Source organism: Lynx rufus, unplaced genomic scaffold (assembly GCF_022079265.1).
Source record: "Lynx rufus isolate CCGP_SWC_20201006 ecotype Redwood Valley unplaced genomic scaffold, mLynRuf1.p SCAF_2, whole genome shotgun sequence".
Lineage (NCBI taxonomy): Eukaryota > Metazoa > Chordata > Mammalia > Carnivora > Felidae > Lynx > Lynx rufus.
In genome coordinates, this window is record NW_025814834.1 from 180,160,004 (window position 1) to 180,181,374 (window position 21,371).

The 21,371-nt window shown below is 44.9% G+C and overlaps 1 protein-coding gene across 1 annotated transcript; it reads right to left on the bottom strand.

Annotated features, from left to right (window-relative positions):
* Positions 1 to 4,403: 4,403 nt before the first annotated feature.
* SHISAL2A (shisa like 2A) lies at positions 4,404 to 19,993 on the bottom strand. Its single transcript, XM_047083333.1, has 3 exons — positions 19,812 to 19,993; positions 14,311 to 14,450; positions 4,404 to 4,657 (listed from the first exon to the last, which is right to left on the bottom strand). The coding sequence occupies exons 1-3, from the start codon at positions 19,991 to 19,993 to the stop codon at positions 4,404 to 4,406; spliced, it is 576 nt and encodes a 191-aa protein (XP_046939289.1).
* Between the last annotated feature and the right edge of the window lie 1,378 nt (positions 19,994 to 21,371).

Here is a 21,371-nt window from a genome sequence, read left to right on the forward strand (position 1 = left end):
CAGGCGCCCCAAAAGTTTATTTATTTTGAGAGAGACAGAGACAGTGTGAGTGGGGAAGGTGCAGAGAGAGAAGAGAGAAAGAGAATCCCAAGCAGGCTCCACACTGTGAGCGCAGAGCCTGATGTGGTGCTCAAACTCATAAAACTGTGAGATCATGACCTGAGCCGAAAGAATCAGATGCTTAACCGACTAACCCACCCAATTGCCCCAGTAGTATTTTCTTTAAATATAAAGTTGACATTATAGAACACTTTCTATACCTCACTGAGACCCTTCAAATATTGCCATGATCCATCAAGGTCAAACTCAACACCTACTTTCTCCATAAAGGCTTCCAGACTGCTTATATTCTTCTATTGTAGATTCTCTGCAACTCTAATGGCTCTTAACCCACAGCTCTGCATTTGCTTTTGAATTCTCTGACTGCTCCCTTGGGGTTTTATGGGTGAAACTTACTTTTCATCCCTAGTGGTGAGTCCCCAAGGGCTGAGCTGCATCTTCTACCCTAAAGGGCTCATCACAGTGCTGAGCCCACAGGATGTCCTCAGTCAATATTCCCTGAGTGGACTGTCCACTCTGGATGGCCTTGATCCTGTGAGGTATGAAGAAGGCATGCAAGGAGCCATTCATACCCTTGTTAGTGCTCTGCACATGAGAGTCTCCCGGATCTCTAGGACAGAGCAAAACAATGCTCTTCTGGGCTCTGGTCTATGGCCTGGGCCTTGGTTGTACCAGGCTCTGGCCCCTAAGCTAAGTGGGCAAAGACCAGGAAGAACGGAGTCATATAAGACAGTGGCATGGCCTCCTCCCCCTGATAAGAGTCCAGGGCCTGAGGCACTTCTTGTGGACATGGGAGCCATCACTGTCCTTCACACTTCTGAGGTTTCAGGAACCAAAGGGATTGGTGTTCAATAGGCCCCCAAGGCAGAGCTCCTGGGTAACAAATTTTACTTCAGTGTCTTGAAGAATATGAAAGCAAGCTATATCACATAAGGTGCCAAGTTCCTTCCCATGCTAAACTCTTTGCCATCACTTCCCTTGCCCTCAGGATAAAGCCTGAGCCCCTTAATATGGCCAAGGCTTCAGGACATGGCCCACATAGCCCTCCAACTTCATCTCTCACCATCCCACCTTGATTCTAGTGTCTACTCAAAGTGAACTATTTATTGTCCCTTGAAACACCATATGCTCATTCCTAGCTCTGGACCTTTGTGTATACTGTTCCCTGTGCCTTCCTTGAATGCTGTTCCCCGTCTTGTACCACAAACCCCCTTTCACCTGTCACTGGGTCCTTCAAGACTTAATTCAGGCATCGCTTCCTCCAAGAAGCTTCCCGAAGCCCTTAGCTGTGTTAGGGATCTCCTGTAGATGCCATAGCCATGAGCTCCTGAGGACAGGGACTGGGACTTCATTTAGCCCAGATCCTGGCAGAGAATTGTTGTCAGTCAATGTTGAAGGAATAAACAAATGAGAATGTTTGAGGAGAGGCTGGAAAACCAACTGATAGGAGTATTATAAAGGCGAGTGCAAAGTTCTAGTATTTCTGAGTTCTAAGATTCAGCAGTTCCCTAATTCTTTGCTGAAGATTCAGACTTGGGCTCCCCTTCATTTAGAGCCCACTCCCCAGCTAGCCACCTTCACCCTGTGGCTTCCGAGTGTTTGTTCTCAGGCAGGCACACACGCATGTTCTGAACATAACCAGGAAAGCAATTTACAAGAGATAATTGCTGGTCGATGTGTGCTTGGGAGCAGCGGTGAGCTCAGACTATTTCTGTCTGTGCGTCAGCCCACCCAGCTTCCTTCCTCCTCAACTGCCCTGGGGGGGGGGGCTCCCACTGCAGAGGGTGGGCAGTTTGTTTCTGACCTCAGACTCAGACAAGCCAACCCCAGTGAAAGCCAGCTCTGAGGATTGATTAAATTCAAAAGGGAGAACCTTAAACATGGGGGATGGGAAGAGCTTTATGGGGCCTGGGATGTACAGGTCAGCAAAGGCAACACACACAGTCTGTTTTCCACCTATCCGCAACCCATCCATACAGACTCCTGCTGGGGGATGTTCTCCTAGACCTTCAGGGCCCTGCTCAGTGTGAGGCTGGCTCTTAATCTCTCCAGCTGATTCCTCTTTGTTTTTCCTGGCCAGTCATGCTCAAAAAGGTGGACCCAGACCAGCAGCAGCAGCATCACCTGGAACCAGTTAAAATTGTGGGGACTTCTTCCAGAACTACAGATTCAGACACTCCAAGGTAGGAAAGAGGTGGGAGAGAGGCAGACCCAGCAATCTGTGCTTTAACAAGCCCTCCGTCTGATTCTGATGCAGTCTGAAGTTTGAGAACCACTGCTTAGGCCACTGATGACCACTTGAGTTTTTAGAATTTACCGATTATGTCCCCCTGTCAGACCATGAGCAGCCTAAAGGCTGTATTGGATTCTCCCTTGTAACCTCCCAGAAGATCCAGCACAGAAAGTTCAGAGGAAAACTGAAATTTACTGATGGAGATACTAAGGAGAGAGACAGGATCTGTCCTGTGAAAGGTCATACAAAACGTCAGTGACTAAACCTCCCGTCTGTCACCCACTCCCACTTACACACAAAAAAAAAGTACCCTAAGCTCTCGCTCCAACGTATGACTTGCAGTTCCTGAGATGTGCTAGGCTCTCTCTGTTTTGGTACAGGTTGTACTCTGAACATTATGTCTTCTGACCTTGTCTCACCTGGAAACTTTGACTCATCTTTGATGATTCAGCTCAGACATCACTTATTCCTCACTCAAACTGCATAAGGGGCCACCACTGGGCCCACTGCCCTTTTGTGTGCTCTCCTTGCTCTCCATGTGAGCCCCTTGAGGTAGCAGCTGTGGCTGATTCCTTTTTGTTTCCAGTAACCTGCACAGTTCTTGGCACAGAATAGATGGATGTACATACAATAAGTGGACAAAGGTGCTGGCTTCAGAGTGCTAATAATAAAAGACACATACATACACAAAATAAAGTACACATGCATGCACACATGTGCACTCACATAGACATATACGCAGGCACATGTGCATGCACACATACCTACCTATGTGTGTATACATACACACAGGACAACAAATGAAGACCAGAACCGAGGTCTCTTGACTTTCAGTCTAGGGCACTTCTGAAGGTGACTCACTCTGCCTTGCCACTCCACCATGTGCCCTTGGCTGGCTCAGGCCCCATGAACAAATATCTAACAGTGGCTATTTCACTGTTGCCAAATCTAGCAGCAGTTCATGTCACTCTCAGAAATGTCAAGAGCTGCTTTCAGTGGCCACCGAATCTCCTCGATCCTTACCTTGTGCTCCCAAGGCAAAGCCTAAAGCCACTTGCAAAGTTAAGATAAAGAGAACAGCCAGGAGAGGAGTGGAAGTCAGCCATCCCCCCTAAGATCCCTTAACAATAAAATTAATAATAATAATAATAATAATAATATAATGGCAATAGCTAATACATAGTGTTTTCCATTTGCCAACACTGTTCTAAGTACTTTGTATGGACTAAGTGATTTAATCTTCCCCCAAACTCTATAAGGCAGGTCCTACTATTATACCTGCTTGCATAGATGAGAGAACTGAGGCACAAATGTCACCTAGGAAGTAAGGGCAGGGACAGGATTTGAACCAGATATTTGGTTCCAGAGTCCCTGCTCTTACTCATTATATTGAAAAACACCCAACTGTAGTTTCAAAAGTCTTTGTAGCACTTTCATATTTATGAAGGCAGAACATAACCATCATCTCATTGAACACTCACCATAACCCAGCAAGGGAACTGAGGCTCAGGGAGAGTTAGGGACTTTATCAAGACCACATGTGGACAGGAAGGGGCTGCGTCTACACTGTGCAGCCTATGTTCAGTCTGTTAACCATACATTCCCTCTCTTGTTTATTCACTCTTTCATCCAACTAAGAAATTAAATGATATTAAATGTGGCTGGGCCCCGTGTACTCTACACTCCCTCTCATTCTGTTCCTTGGGGCAGAGCTGCAGGAGTGGTAGAAGTCACCTGCTTCTGGGTCCCAGCCATCTTTCCAGGGCATCCTAGGTATACCTGCTCTGTGACAGGAAGACCAAGTCAGACTTCTCTTGCTCCCTAAGTTGGGTAAGGGGCTCCTCTGAGCCTCCAGAGGCCTCAAGCTTCCCTCTGATTGCATGGAGTTATTACCGACCATTTCTCTGGGACTCATGTCTAAACTGTCTTTGGCCCACAGTAGTCCAGGCACAGCAATATAAATGGGTGCAAAGCAAGGCCTGGGTGGGATTTCTGGGGAAAGCCCTCATGTATCCCACTGGGCTCCAAGGTCCCTTTGATCATCCCCACCCCCATCTTTCATGGAAAAGAGGCTCCAGAAAAGGATGATGTAGAGACATTTATTCGATGTTTATGGGGCTGGTCCACGTGGGTCTAGATTTGGGACAGGGGCCTCCTCAGGGCTGCCTGGAATGTCGCTGACAGTCACTGTGGCCATGAAGCAGTGCTGGAGAAAGCACTTGGGGTCCATAGCCTGCTCCTCATTGCAGTCCAGCTGTGGGTTCAGGAAAGGGTGATTCTGCCCAAGAGCGCTCACTCCTGGCACTTCCATCAAAGTGCCTGTATTCCCACCTTGGCAGTCAGGGGGCGCCTCCTCCTTGGGGTCTGGAAAACAGCAGGCTGAAGGTATGGGGTTTCCTCATGCAGACCTTCCTCCCCCACAGTCCCATGCACCCTGGCTAACTTCCCTGAGTGCTTACCTGGGGTAGGACTGTGCTTATAGTCTTAAATTCATCATTTGCTCAACAAATATTTATTAACAACATACTACATCATTCACTAGGAGCTATCAGTGTTTCTTTTTTTTTTTTAATTTTTTTTTTTAACGTTTATTTATTTTTGAGACAGAGAGAGACAGAGCATGAACAGGGGAGGGGCAGAGAGAGAGGGAGACACAGAATCTGAAACAGGCTCCAGGCTCTGAGCTGTCAGCACAGAGCCCGACGCAGGGCTCAAACTCACGGACCGTGAGATCATGACCTGAGCCAAACTGGGACACTTAACCGACTGAGCCACCCAGGCGCCCCGAGCTATCAGTGTTTCTAATGAAGTTAAAGTCTACTCGGGGAGACGGACAATAAACAATTGTTAGGAAAAATGAAGACTTGACCTTGACCATAAACCCATAAGATAGGTACTACTGAAAACTCATTTTATAGATGAAGATACAGGCTGACTACATAGCTAGCATGCAGAGAAGTGCTGGAAATTTTTAAAAGATACATTATTCTCTTCTTTAAGAATAGATTCCACGACTCTCTTCAGCTACTGCTTTATTCTCTCTTCTTATATATGAGCTTGAAAGGAGGCTCGCTTGGCCTTAGTATTCCCTATTTCCCATTCATGACTTATTCTGCTGTAATTGACTTAGGTACTTCCCCCAACTTGCCTCAAAATGTTTTGTCACTAAATCCCATGGTCACTTACAAATCCTTATATCCCTTGACTTATCAGGAGCATTTGACACAATTGAGCATTCCTGCTTTTTTGAATAAAAAGTGCATCAAGTGTTCAGGGGCACCTGGCTGGCTCAGTTGGTAGGGCAGGTGGCTTTTGATCTTGGGGTTGTGGGTTCGAGCCCCATGTTGGAGGTAGAGATTACTAAAAAAAAAAAAAAAAGTGTATCAAGTATTCAAGCCAGGAATGTGAGTCCTGCAGATTCCACCAATCACCATCTTCCATATTCACCCATTTCTTTACATCTTCAAGGCCACCACCCTTAGTCACATCTTCTTCCTCCTAGACCAGTGGAACAGCTTCCAGTTAGACCCCCTCCAATCTATCCTCTAGTTTGTGGCCAGAGAGAGCTTTCTAAAGTCAAGTGAGTCCATGTACTGTTTTTTCTCAAAAGCCTTCAATGTCTTCCCATTACCTGCATCCTTGGGGTCGTATTCAAGGCTCTTCATATACTGGCCCAATCCCCCTTCTCTTTAGCTTCATTACTCTCACCCTTCCCTTAAGAATTCTACACTTTGGGTTACCAAGGTTTTCATTGTTCCCTAAACAGTTTCATTCCTTCACATCTCTGGTTTTTTGCTTATGCTATGTCTTCTGCTTGGAATGACATTTTATACCTTATCTGTCTAGAAAACACCTATGCTTTAAAAGACCTATTGATGGGGGATGTCCAGGAAGAATGATGCCTTCAAAACTAAGGGAAGAGTGAGTTTCAAGAAGGAGGTTGTATTGGACATTGGAGTTGGCTACCTAACATACATCCCACCTCTTCCCACCTGTTAATAGCAATTATATTTGGGTGGTATTGGCCCCATCCCAGCTCCAGTTGTGGGGCCTGGGTGGTCTGAGCCAATCGGGTAATCCCATTCCTTTGCCACATGGATTGGCAATGGGTGCATAGCATTTCCCTGGGCACAGTGATTGGTTTAGGGTTGGACACATGACCTTAACGGTCCAGTAAGAGTAGAGCTCACACCTTCCCCCTGGAAAGAAGGGATAGTTCCCTCTTTCTTCTCCTGGCTAGAAGGAAACAAAAAGCTAGTGGTCCCAGGGACTGCTGGTAGTCAACTTACTACCATAAGAAAAGTCAGCCTGAGGAGTAAGCCAACACAAAATAGAGGGTAGAGCCGAGAGAATCTTAGAGGATGGAGACACAAGCCTAAGGACATAGTGAACTTCTATTCAAACCATCCAGAAAGCCCACCTGACTTTTGGACTTCTCACCCACAGAGCCAATAGATTTCCTTTGTTTTCTTTTGACCTTTCTATTTTTTAACTAATTTAAGACTCATAAGAAGTTACAAAAATAGTAGAGAGTTGCAGTTTACCCTTCACCTAGCTTTCCCCAATGGTAAAATCTTAAATAACCACAGAATAACTTCAAAACTAGGAGACTGACATGGATACAATATGATGAACTAAACTACAAATCCTGTTCAATTTTTACCAGTTTTTATATGTACTTTTTTTTTTTTTTTTTTTTGGTGTATGGTACTATCAAAGTTTATCACATACATAGTTATATAATCACTGCCACAGTCAGGATAAAGAACTGTTTCATTACCACAGAAAAAACTTCTTCATGCTATGTCTTTATAGTCAGACCTTCCTCCTAAACCTAACTCCTGGTAACCACCAACCTTTTCTCCATTACTATAATTTTGTCATTCCAGAAGTGTTATATAAATAGAAGTATATAGTATTCCACCTTTTGAGATTGGCTTTTTTTATTTGACATAATACCCTTGAGATCCATTTAATTGTTGTACGTATCAATAGTGCATTCCTTTTTATGGCTACATATATACCATTGTATAGTTGTACCATCTGCTCATTGAAGGACATCTGGGTTGTTTCTAGTTTTCATCAATTACAAATAAAGCTGCTATGAACATTCATGTATAGGCTTTGTGCAGACATACATTTTCATTTCTCTAGGATAAACACCTAGGAGTGTGATTGCTGATTTGTATGGTATAGTGGGCTGAATGGTGGCCCCCAAAGATATCAGGTCCTAATCTCTGGTACCTGTGAATGTTACCTTATATGGTAAAATTTTGCAGATGTGATTAAATTAAGGGTTTTGAGATGAGGATATCCTGAATTATCTGGGTGGGCCCTAAATGCCAACACAACTGCCTTTATAATAGAAAGGCAGAGGGAGATGGACACACGTAGAGTGATGTGAAGACACATGTAGAGTGTGTGATTGGAGGGATACAGCTACAAGCAAAGGAATGCTGGCAGTCACCAGAAACTGGACAAGGCAGGGAATAGATTCTCTCCTGGAGCCTTTGATTTCAATCCAGTGAAACTGATTTGGAATGTGAGATAATTAATACATTTCTGTTATGCTAAGCCACCAAGTTTGTGGTCATTTGTTACAGGGGCTGTAGGAAACTAATACATATAGTAAGTGTATGTTTAACTTTATGAAAACACCAAGCTGATGGATGATGAGAATGGCTGATTAATGATCTCCCACCAACACCTTTTAGAGGGAAAATTGAACTCTTGTCTCTCATTTCCCCCCCTTTTTTTTGTCTCTTACTAAACGTACCTAGGTCGGAATATCACCTCTACACTTACCTCATTCACCTCATCTGCAAAATAGGGTTGATAATAACCACTTGGCAGAGTAGTTGAGCTGGTTAAATGGGATAAGGTGTTTAAAGCATAGCACCTAGCACAACAGTAGGAACTCAGTCACCCTTCTGATCAAGCTAGTTCCTCACAAAGTACCAGAGTAAGAAAGTTACGGTCTTTGTTGCATCCTGAGTTTGGGTGATGGGATTGGTGTGGGTGTGATGGGATAGTACAGAATGCCTGAGCAGCAGAAAGAACCTATTTTCAGAAACTCAGGTCCATTCCCACTGTGCTCTTACTAAGGTTCTCACTCCCTACACTGCCCGTGTCCTCATAGTCAGATATCATGGCCCCAAGATACAGTGCAATAATCGTAGTCTTTAGAGTCTGGGAGATTGGGCTTGATACCTCAGCAACACAAACTCACTAGCTGTGTGGACTTGGCTAATTCACTTCCCTTGGCTAAGCCTTGGTTCTGTCTGCTGTAAAATGGGGCTGATGATCTCTCCACATGTCCTACCAGAGAGGGAGACAGAAGTGAAAAGTCTTTCTTTGTGAAGGGTAAAGCTCTGATGAATGTAAGATAGTGGGCTTATAAACTGTCTCAGATGCAGATGGGGTGTCTGAGTGGCTCAGTCGGTTAAGCATCTGACTTCAGTTCAGGTCATGATCTCACGTTTCATGGGTTCAAGCCCCGTGTTGGGCTCTGTCCTGACAGCTCAAAGCCTGGAGCCTACTTTGGATTCTGTGTTTCCCTCTCTCTCTGCCCTTCCTCCACTCATGTTCTGTCTCTCTCTCAAAAATAAATAAACATTAATTTTTTTTTTTAACTGTCTCAGATGCTGGAGAAATGAGAAACTCCTGGTTAAACACTGTGTATTCAGAGGAAGGAGAGCATAGCACTTAATGAAGAAGGGGAGGAGCTAAGAGTTGAGTTTGGGCAAAATGCAGAGAGAGCTGAAAGCTATCACTTAATAAAAGGTCAGGAAATGCATTTTCCATCCTAAAAATAAGCAAGGGGCGCATGGCTGTCTCACTCTGTTAGAGCATGTGACCCTTGATCTCAGGGTTGTGAGTTCAAGCCCCACATTGGGTGTAGAGATTACTCAAAAATAAAATCTTAAAAGAAGAAGAAGAAGAAGAAGAAGAAGAAGAAGAAGAAGAAGCAGCAGCAGCAAAAAGCAAGAACACAACTGCCTCAAACCCTAGGGACTGAATAATCTACCTGGTGGCTGAGCAGTGAAAAGTAGGAGGGTGGTTTTCATTCACACGGCCAAAGAATGAACTATATCTCCTTTGAGTCAGAAAGGTTTGGGGGATAAAACAAGGAGAGGTAAGAGAAGCAGGTCACAAGCAGGAACACCTCACACACCTGGCCTGGCAACACAGAAAGAGTAGGACTTGGGAGGCAGAAAGACACATGTATTTGAATTCCAGTTCTACAGTTTACAAGCTGTAAATCCTTGGGCCAGTCATCTAACCTCTCTGAGACCTGGTGTTCACATCTGTAAAAGGGGTGACAATCATTAACCCATTTGGGAAAATTAGATGAGAGAGTGCACATAAAGTTTCAGTGTCTGGCACATGGTGAGGACTTCCCTTTGATGGCACAGGGATAAGGAGAGGAAGGAGGGTGGAGGCTGAGTTGGTTCTGTCACTCACTCACTAGGTGACGCTGGGCCTCAGTCTGTAAAATCCTCATCTGTAAAATGGATAGCAATAAGATCTGTGCTCTGCCCAGTTATTTGAAGAGCAAATGAGATGGTGTATTTAGAGCTAGTTCATTCCTTTTAACTGTGATATCATATTTCATTATTCCTCTACTGATGGACATTTAATTTGTTTCTAATTACAACAAGTTATCATGGATCTATCTTTACAAGCCCCTCCTAGTGCAACTATTTCTCTAAGGCAGATAATTACAGTGGAATTATGGAGTATAGGATGTGTGTGTATATATATATTTTTTTTATTTTTATTTTTTTAGTTTCAATAGATATTGCCAAGTTGCTCCACAAAGTGGTTGTCCAAGTTATTCTCTTACCAGTCGCATATGACAGGATCAATTCCTCACACCTGAACTTCTCACTATTAATATGATCCATTTTTGGACTTTTGCCAGTGTAATTGACTTTTTTTAAGTTTATTTATTTTTTTAGTAATCTCTACCCCCAATGTGGGGCTTGAACTCACAACCCCGAGATCAAGAGTCACATGCTCTTCTGACTGAGCCAACCAGGGGCCCGCCAATGTAATTGTTTTTAAAAGTTACTTCATTCTTAAACTGCACTCTTCTGATTATTAGTAAGGCTGAGCATCTTTTCATGTGTACTGAGCATTTGAATTTCTTTTTTTGTAGATTATGTTTTTCTCATTTGTTTAAAGATGTGCCTGTATATTCTGGATATCAACCTCACCTCTACTTTATATATAGTTAATTCTCATAATTCACAGTAGTTATACTCTTCTCTTAACATTTATTTTTTTAAATTTGTTTCTTTATTTTGAGAGAGACTGAGAGCAGAAGCAGAGGAGGGGCAGAGAGACAGACAGAGAGAGAGAGAGAGTGAGAAAGAGAGAATCCCAAGCAGGCTCTGTACTGTCAGTGCAGATCCTGATGCGGGGCTTGGTCCCACAACCACAAGATCATGACCTGAGCCAAAATCAAGAGTCAGACACTCAACTGACTGAGCCACCCAGGCACCCCGCAGTAGTTATATTCTATAAAATCATCACAAACACTGAATTAATGAATACTGAATCATTGCTCCTGGGGAAATGCTAGGTTAGGTTCCTGTGAGCCTCTGGTCACAACAGTTTTGTCATCTGACCAATACATGAATTTATTTTGTGTGTGTTTCTGTTTGAAGACACATTATTTAATATACATTGTTGATTCATTAACATTGAACTCATGACCAACAGCATTATAATTCCTGCCAAAACAAAGTTTAAAACACATGTGTTTTCTCCACAGGGCACAGCAGCCTTCTTATGCTTAGGAACAGTAGACAATAATACTTTGGCACTATATTTGGGGGGCATTTTAAACAGTGAAATTAACAAAAATCACAAAAATGCAAAAAACATGGCACTAAATATATACTTGTTTACAGTATGAGAGCTGAAAACAAGAAGGCAGAGTGTAGCCTTGTTTAACCTCAGCTGAGTATGTGCGTGATGGGCAGCTCAAACTTTTTGCTGCTCTACACATGTCCACATCCACAAATGACCTCAAAAACACTGTAAGTATTGATTTTGAGGTTACAGATAAATTTTAGCAAGTACACAATTTCACAAATATCAAATGTGTGAATAATGAGGATTGTCTATATGTGTGTATTTATTTTTATGTTTCTAATAACTTTGCAGTCCACCACTTGTTTTGTAATGTTATTTATAATGTCTTTTGTCTTTTTAAAAACAATTTTTTTAAGTTCATTTATTTATTTTGAGAGAGACAGAGAGAGCATGAGCAGGGGAGGGGCAGAGAGAGAGGGGAAGAGACAGAATCCCACGCAGGCTGCACGCTGCCAGTGCAGAGCCTGACACAGGGCTTGAACTCACAAAACTGTGAGATCATGACCTGAGCCAAAACCGAGAGTTGGACGCTTAACTGACTGAGACACTCAGGCACCCCACTTTTATCTTATTTTTATTTCATGTCTATTTGGATTTGATGAAGGCAAATTTGCCAATTTTTCCCTTATTTAAGAAAATTTTTTTGGGGCGTCTGGGTGGCGCAGTCGGTTAAGCGTCCGACTTCAGCCAGGTCATGATCTCGCGGTCCGTGAGTTCGAGCCCCGCGTCAGGCTCTGGGCTGATGGCTCAGAGCCTGGAGCCTGTTTCCGATTCTGTGTCTCCCTCTCTCTCTGCCCCTCCCCCGTTCATGCTCTGTCTCTCTCTGTCCCAAAAATAAATAAACGTTGAAAAAAAAATTTAAAAAAAAAAAAAAAGAAAAAATTTTTAAGTGTTTAATTCAAATTCCTACATTTTAATCAGTCTGTTTCTGGACTCTTTTTAAATCTAGGGTTTTTCAACATTGGCACTATTTAATTTTGGGTTGCATAACTCTTTGTTGTGGAGTGTTGTCCTCTGTATTGTAGGATGTTTAACAGCATCCCTGGTCTCTATCAAGAGATACCTTCCCCAGTTGGAACAACCAAAAATGTCTCCAGACATTGCCAAATGTCCCTGGGGGGCAAATGTACAAATTAGCACTGCATTGCTAATTCTGTCTGTTAATTGCTGTGCCAATATCAAGCAGACAATATATCTTCTTAAAATGTCTGTTATCTGGTAGGGTAAGTCCCTCGTCTCTTTCTTTTCCCTTTTTTTTTTTTGTTTTTTTGTTTTTTAATTTTTTACTGTTTATTTATTTTTAAGAGAGAGAGAGACAGAGTGTGAGCAGGGAAGGGGCACAGCGAGAGGGAGACACAGAATCTAAAGCAGGCTCCAGACTCCAAGCTGTTAGCACAGAGCCTAATGTGGGGCTTGAACTCACGAACCATAAGACCATGACCTGAACCAAAACCAAGAGTTGGATGCTCACCTGAATAAGCCACCCAGGTGCCCCTCTTCTTTCTTTTCCAAAATTGTTTTGTTTAGTCTCTCCCTTTACTCTTCTACATTAATTTTAGAACTAATTTGACAAATTCCATGAAACATTTTGTTGGGATTTTTATTTATAGATTAATTTTTTAAGATCTGATATGTCTATGATATTGAGCCTTCCTATCTACATACATGCTATATCTCATGAGATAGTTTCTTTCATGCCTTTCATTAACTTCTCTGATCTTTCTCTGGAAAAGTTGAAGCCTGGGCTGTCTCTGGTCTCCCTGAGCTGTCTGGATCTAGGCTCAGGGCTTTCTTCCTATTCCCTGCCACTGCCTCCCATATTCCTGACTACAAGGGGAGCCAGAAGAATCCTTCCACCCTCATCCCTTCTGCTTTTCATTGCTCAGCAGCAGCAGGATTATTCATTGTCATCAGGATCGGAGAAGGGTTCTTGTGCTGTTGTTTGTGGCATAAGTTGTTAAGTTGGAAAATTAATCTTTTACAACTGAAAAAACCCTCTATCTTCTTCTGAAAGTTAGCTACTCCGCACCTTTCTACGTCCCTGATAATTGCCGCCCTTGCTTCTGCTTAGCTTAAATTCCTCAGGTCCTGCCTGGCCTTATTTCCTATGGGGCCCCGTGATAAATGAACCAGTCACTGCATAGCTCTTACTCAGAATTGCCCACACACTTTTACCCATTATTTACTCTAACCTGGAATGCCTTTCCTCCTTTTACCCAACCAACAACTTTGCTAACTCAGCACTCATTCAAATCTACTCTTGTTTGGGTGGGCAGAAGAGCATGATTTAAGGTAGAAAAACATGAGCTGAATTTCAGCCTTACCTTTTAAAAAATTTTTTTTAATTTATTTTTTTAAAGTAGGCTGTCCACCTAACGTGGGGCTTGACCTCAGGACCCCAGTATCAAAAGTCACATGCTCTACCAACTGAACCAGCCAGGCATCCACTCACCCTTACCATTTATTGGCTCTGACACTTTGAGTTAAGTCATCTAATGTGTCTTACCCTCGATTCTCTCATCTCTCATCTCATCTGTAAAGTGGAGATAATAATACTCATTTTGAGTGTTGTTTGCCAAACCATACAGAAAGATCATTTGCCAGTAGGGACTTGTATCTTTCATAGTACCTTGCAGAGGTCGTAAAAATGTGTGCAATAAAGACTTATGAAAAAGCAATACTGTTTTTTGGGCAGGGGGCCTTTGAGGCTCTAGATGGCCTGTGCTAATGAAGGAAGGGGTAGTCCAAAAATTCAGATTATCGAAAAATAACTATTTAATTTCTGAACAAACTCAGTTTTTCTTATTAATTCTATTTTGGGACAACATTAAAATCAGTTTTCACTCTCTAAGGCTAGAATGAAAACATTATCTTAGCAAATCCACAAGATGGATTAATCTTTGTGTGACAAATAGAATCTTGACTATATCAAATTATTTTGATAAACACTGAGCACATGAAGAGCTTCGGATGAAAATGTTCAGATCATGACCCTCTTAAAAAATGTGTTGCTGCTTCAGGATATTCTAGGAACACTCGTGAAGCAAATATTTCGTACGTCACTTCTAAATATCTCCCCTCTGTAAAGGTGCTAGCCTGTTCAATACACGGAAATCCTGAGGCCTATTTCTTACCTGTAGGCTGTAAGCTTAAGCCTGGGTCCAACTTCGTGTGGGGCTTTGAGCTGATGAACAGGTAACAGAGCACACAGGCAGTGACAATGAAGGCCAGGAGAACCACTGCTGCTATGGACAGGCCCACAAGAGCTCCAATACTGGGGAGAGAAGACAGGAGGGAGCTGAGTGTCGGGAAGGGACTTGGGAGGCAGCCTGTTAGATGCGAAGTATTGTAGATATTATAGGAATCAGCTGGCTTCAGCTTTTGTTCTGTCTCTACTTGTCTTAGACTTTCTGCACCTAAGCATGAGAAAGAGCATTAGCTATACGCCAAGTACTCACCATACATGTAACATGACATGCTTCAGTGCAACCACATAGTTGGGACTCAGTATGTATTCCCCTTCTGTTTGCCTTCCCTCCCTACTTTCTTCAACCTGCTTCCACCCCAGGGAGCTGGAGATGGTCTTAAAGAGCCCTCCCCACGATGCTGTTTCTTAAAAAATCAAGACAAAGAGTAAGCCTTAGTTAAAAATCAGCTGTCCTTCCAGCCTCAAAGTAATTTCTGACCCACCCTCCAGTGGGTCATTGCACCAGTGTGGATTCCACATCTAGAATATCTCCTCACTGCTGTTCCTTCACCTCACCATGGCTAAATAAATTATTTAGTCAATTATTACTTTTAAGTTTATTTATTTATTTTGGGGGAGGGGAGGAGGGGCAGAGAGAGGGAGAGAGAGAGAATCCCAAGCAGGCTCTGCTCTGAGATGCGGGGCTCGAACCCACAAGCCATGAGATCATGACCCGACGTGAAACCAAGAGTCGGACACTTAACAGACTGAGCCACCCCGGTGCCCCTGGCTAAATAAATTATTGAACACCCTGCAGTGGAATCATATAGAGCCATTAAAAACATATTTTCAAATATTATTTAAGGTCAAGAATAAATTCTGATGGGAAAATGTTAAGTGAAAAGACTAGGACACACTACTAAATATATAGCATAATGCCAACTTAAACATAAACATTTACATAATTATACATCTGTAAGGTCAGGTAGAAATACATCAAACTGCTAACAGGCTCTCTCTGTTACAGCACAGGCTGTGGATGTCCTGTCTATGTCCCATTTGGTCTTATAATTATAGAATATTCTGGCCAGAGTTTCAAATGCCAGCATCTGCATCCTTTTGCCTGAAAGCTTTCTTGGGCCAGAACAGTCTTCGTCTGTACATCAAGCAGGTCATAAGTACAGGAAAATTAATGCCTCCCTTCTCCCATCAGCACACAACCAGTGACTGACAGAAATTGGTATATAAATACCCTGGTATATAGATTCCCTGGCATATATTCCCTATATACCTTGGTATATAAACTGGTATATAAATTCCTGGTCCTCAGGTGGGATGACTCTGAGGTATAATTTCTGCAATGGCTGGCAGAGTTCAGCAGGTTTAAGCTCCTGTGACCCTCAGTGGTGACACACCATTGTTTGCTCCTACCCTTCCCCGCCTCTCTCCCCCACCGTCTACCGATGTTTTCTAGGATGCCTTTCCATATAAACTACTTGACCTCAAATTCTTGTATCTGAGTCTTTGGGGGGAATCCAAGCTAAGACACCTGATCTCCCATGATTTCTTTCCTTTTTTGTTTCTCTTGTCCCTTCCACATTTTCCACAGTGAACATGCAGTACCTTTTGGTTCTCATAAGTACTTTAATTAAACATTATTTCCTCTTTTGAGATATGCTCACTGTTTATAAGGAAGGCTTGTGCTCCAGTCGGGACCCTATACTTTCCATGGGACATCTGTGGCCACCTCTAAAAGTAGGGTCCTGGGGCGCCTGGGTGGTTCAGTCGGTTGAGTGTCCGACTTCGGCTCAGGTCATGATCTCGCGGTCTGTGAGTTCAGGCCCCGTGTCGGGCTCTGTGCTGACAGTTCAGAGCCTGGAGCCTGCTTCAGATTCTGTGTCTCCCTCTCTCTCTACCCCTCCTCTGCTCATGCTCTGTCTCTCTCTGTCAAAAATAAATAAACATTAAAAATATTTTTTAAATAAATAAATAAATAAATAACTAAATAAATAAATAAATGTAGGGCCCTTTGAAGAATGGGTGAGAGAGCTGGGGGAATACATCCTAGATTAGCAGTCAGTCAGGGAGCGGGCACTGTCTCTGATGGTCTGTCTGGGAACAGAGGAACCTGCCCCTAAGGATAGAGTCAGGAATGCCAGGGGAAGCTCTAAGGGGGAAATCTGTGCTTGGTATAAGATGAACTTCAAATGATTAGCACTGTCCCCAGGTGAATGCACTGCCTCAAGAGGTGGTAAGCTCTCTATTATTGCACAGGTTTGTGAAGAACACCTGGATAAGTACACTTTTCAATGAAGTTGGAGTTTCCTGCCCTGGGTGGGAAGCTGAAGAGCTGCTAGCCTTGTAGGATTTCACAGATCTACAAGTCTGAAAGATCACACTGTGTCCTCTAGGAAAGAATTGGAGGGGTAGTCTAACATTTGGTAGGGTTTTTGAGTCGGGCAGTTCTAAGTTCAAATCTGGGTTCTGTCACATGTAAACTGAAAAGTCCTGCATCTCTTGACCTTCATTTTCTTTATTTGTAAAGGTTCCTTTCTCACCAGGTGTCCATAAAGATTAAATGAGGTGGTGTATATCCAGTGCCTGACACCCAGTTCTGTCCTGCTGCAAGGCTGCTGCCTTTTGGCTCACATTCTGGTTTAAAAAAAAAAAAAAAAATGGAGCTACTGATAGAGGGTGTTTGGAAAGTGGACCAGACATGTGATAGCACCAGCTGCTTCTCCACAGGGAGTCTTCACTTCCTGAGACACACTTTTAAAGACAGCAATTCTCCTTGAGCACTATACAAGGAAACAGTTGTTTACCTGGAGATTTTTATGTTTTTGAGGGCCAACTTTCATGAAAAAGGCCAAATGGAGTCTAGAGCCAAACAAGGTCTCCACCCTGCTATGGTAGGGCTCTGTGGAGCACACCAGAGGGTTGTTTCAGGGGTTAGAGCACACTGATTACCTGGATGTCCTGGGGACCCTCAGTTCCTCTCCTCCACTTTGCAACTGTCTGTGATGTTTATGAACCACATTATGTCCAAGCCTAGGAAGAGTCAGCCCTGCACGCTAAACCTTTCAACTGCTCTTGAGGTCACAGAATTGGAGGGTCAGTGAATATCTTTTCAAATGATCTGAGTAGAGCGGGTTATGAGAAAGCCAGGCTAGACTTAAACAGTTGTGCCACAGGACAGACCTGGACGTGGGGCCAGACAGGCCTGAGTTTTCATCCCAGCTCTGCCACTTGCTCTCACTAGGGCATTCCCAGATAGGAACTTAGCTCCTTGCAAGTTTTCTCATCTGTAAACTGGAGAAAAGATGTGCCAGGGTTGTGAATGTGTGAATTCATCTACCTCTCGGTTGATCCTAGGTACTGTTCTTTAAACTTCAGTCTGCCAATACATTGCTAGATGGTCTTGGACAATTCACTTCGATACTCCAAGCTTCACTTTCCCTACCTATGAACCAGGGAAAGAAACCTCCTTTTACTGAACATCTGCAATATGTATTAGTCACTCTCACATGCATTATTTTATTTCACTAAATCCTCACAACAATTCAACGAAATAGGTATTCCTGTTGCTATTTTGAAGATGAAAAAAGATGAAAAAAGAGACTCAGAGGGGCGCCTGGCTGGCTCAGTCAGAGCAGTGTGTGACTTGGGGTCATGAGTTCGAGCCCCATGTTGGATGTAGAGATTACTAATAAATAAACAAACAAACAAACAAACAATACCACTCAGAGGTAATTGCCCTAATTGCCCTAATTCACATAGCTATTAAGTGACAGAGCCAAGGTTTGGACAGCCTTCTCACCATCCCCAAAGTTCTATACTGTCTCTATACCTCAAAGGGAGGTCAGCACTGCCATATTTCAGCACCCAGCTCAGTGCTAAGTACACTCAGTCTTCAGCAAATCCTCCATTGTTATACTCTAGGTGCATGAAATATCTCTCTGAATGGACTATGAGCTCCTCGGGGGCAGGGAATAATTGATTTCTGTGTCACTATTGCCTAGCATTGCACCAGGCACAAAGCAAAGGCTATAAGGAATGAATGAATATATGGGGGAATAGAGAATAAATTAGTATAATTCCTCAGGTTACAGACAGCAGCCAAATGTGCAGGACCAGAAAACTTGGCCATCTGAAAATGGTTTCAGAATTACAGATTAATCAGTCTAGAAAAAGTGGTATCTGTAATTGTCAGTGGCATATGCCAAGTTGATTTCACCTCTATCTCATTTGGTCCAAGTCAGAAATTGGGGCAATCATTTATCATGCTCTTCATTTGATAGATGCAAAGACAGAGGCCCAGAATGGGTTCTGCAGCAGACTGTCCTTTCCCACCCAGAGGGTATGCAGCCTCCAGTCACATACCTGCAGGAACAGAAAAAATCACTATCTACTGAGATGGCCCACGCCATTTTTGCTGATGTCTGTTTTCCAGAGCAGGCTCAGGATCACGTCCTATTTTCTGGGTGAGGCCTTTAGAGACAGAGAGACACTGAGACCCGTTGCCCTCTCAGCACCACACTTAGGCTCCAGGAATGTCAGTGCTGTCCTACCCACCCCCTCCCCTGAACAGGCAGGGAAACTAAGGTCCTACGAGTGGGGATCCACCCAAATTATACTTCTATTAATATAGCCTGAGCTGGCTTCTGCTGTAGCATTGTGCCACTGATGAACTTGGAGGCATCTCTAATCCCTTAGTCTTCTGCCTTAGCTTGGGAGTGGAGTACATCCCCAGTACCCACTCCAGGGCCTGGCACAACTAAGTGCTCAGTAAGGGGTAGCTGAAAGAATAAGTAAATATGAGGGGGAAGAAAGAGTTGAACCTGGACTGGGCTGGGATTGACTAGGGATATAGTATGAGATGAGGAGTAGGACTTGGGGCTGAGGTCTGGGTGTAGGGCTGGACCATGTTTGGAGTCAGGGTTGGGAAGAAGAGCTGAGGTGGGTTGCCTGAGGATTCACGGGGAGGTTGGGTCTGGTGATCAGTATTGCGGAGTGGGTAAAGTCAGGGATGATGTGGAGCTGATGTTAGGATGGGGACCCTGGTTTGCATTTGAATGAGGGTGGAGTTTGGGTTTCCAGTGATTGTGGGAGAAGAGAGTGTGGTGTCAGGAAGAGGGTTGGTATGTAATCTGGGGCTGGTTTGAGGGTGGTGGAGTATGACGTTGGGAGTAGGGATGGAGTTGGGGTGAGGTTCAAGCTTAGATCTGAATGGGGGAAGAGGTTACTGAGGGAGTTGGGCTGGTGACAGGATGAGAGCAAAGGTCAGGATTGGGCCTGAGGGGCTAAAGGGCCGGTGGGGTCCATGCTGATGTTGGGGTGGGCATTTGGGTGAGGGCTCAGGGTTTAGCCCGCGCTGGGCCGAGGGTGCGGCGAAGGGGCTAGGGCTGGAGTGAGGTTCTAGCTGGGGTTAGGGCCACGGCCGGCCGGTACCTGAGCCACCACATGTAGCTGTGCTCGTAGGGAAAGAAGCTGTGCGGGTCGTCGCAGCAGTACTTGTGGTCGCGGAAGCCGCAGCAGAAGACGGCGGCCGCCTCGCCCCCCGGCCGCGGGCAGCTGAAGCCACGCACCACCTCCTGCTCGGCGCTCACGTAGCTCGTGCAGGCGCCGCTCATCGCGCCCCGCGCCGGGCCCGCTGCCACCTCGGGCCACCAGACGGCTGGGCGAGGGACGAACGGAGACAGCACCGAGCCTGAGAAAGAGACTGAGGGAGAAAGAAGCGGAGAGAAGCAGCGAGACAGGGAGAGACGCGGCGAGAGGCGCGGAAACGCAGCGGTTAGAGCTCTAGACTCCCCGAGGACCCAGAGAGGCAGCCAGGTACGCGGACGGGCGCAGCGGGAGGGGCGTGGAGGAGGAAGAGGAGAGGGAGGAGGGCGGAGGAGCGGTGGGAGTGGAGAGCGGCTGGAAGCGGGGCGGGACCCGGAGCCCGAGCGCGAGCGCGGGGCGGGGGTTGGGGGGGCCGGATGGGAGGGCGACCGGCGGAGCCGGGAGGTGGGAGCAGCCCGGGGGAGCCTCCTGGGCGCGGGTCTGTGCCCGCACTTGCCCTACCCGCCCTGCTGCGTTCCCAGGTTATGCACGGGGGTGCTGGGTGCTCAGACAACACAAGTCCAGGGTGGCAGGGTGGGCATGGAAGCCACCGCCGTGGATTCCACACTTGGCGCTTGGGCACCCGCCTGGTGCTGGGCACTGTGCTCGACGCCGGCAGTTTCAGGGCAGTTCCAGGCTAGTGCGCGCCTCCGCGACCCCTCAGTAGCGTCAGTATGGGATGATTCGTACACTATTTAACCGTCACACCAACCCAGAGGGCCAGAGATTTTCAAACCCATTTTATAAATGAGAGGTAAGCGCCAGAGAGGTCGTTTCCCCCAGTCCTCAAACCCTGAGATTTTAACCTGGGTCTGTCTAGTCCCCAAGCCCTTGTTCTTTTCCAGTGCGCCTCTTTTCCAGTGGACTTAAAAAAAAAAAAATTCATTTTGGTTTATTCATTTTTGAGAGAGAGAGACAGAGCCAGCAGGGGAGGAGCAGAGAGAGAGGGAGACACAGAACCCAAAGCAGGCTCCAGGCCCCATACTGTCAGCACAGAACCCGACCGGGGGCTGGAATCCATGAAGCACGAGATTTATGACCTGAGCCAAAGTCCAACACTTAACCAACTGAGCCACCCAGGTGCCCCTCCAGTGGACTTTTAAATATCTTCATCCTCTGACTTCCTTGCCTGTCTCTGCCTTCCTTGAGCAGCTAATTTATGTACTGACTTGTTCACACCCTGATCAGACTCCCTGCCATACTGGCCTAGGACAGGGGAGCTACACAATGTCCCAAATTATAATTCCACCCCCCCCAACCCTCCCACCCCCGCCCCTGCCAGGAAGCAAAGCCAACACACCTTTCTACTCTCAGAAGTTATTTATAGATTACAAGAGCAGCATTCTCAGTAGGATCAGGGAACCACAGACTGAAGGAACCATATGTGGCCCTTAGGAATTGCCTGTC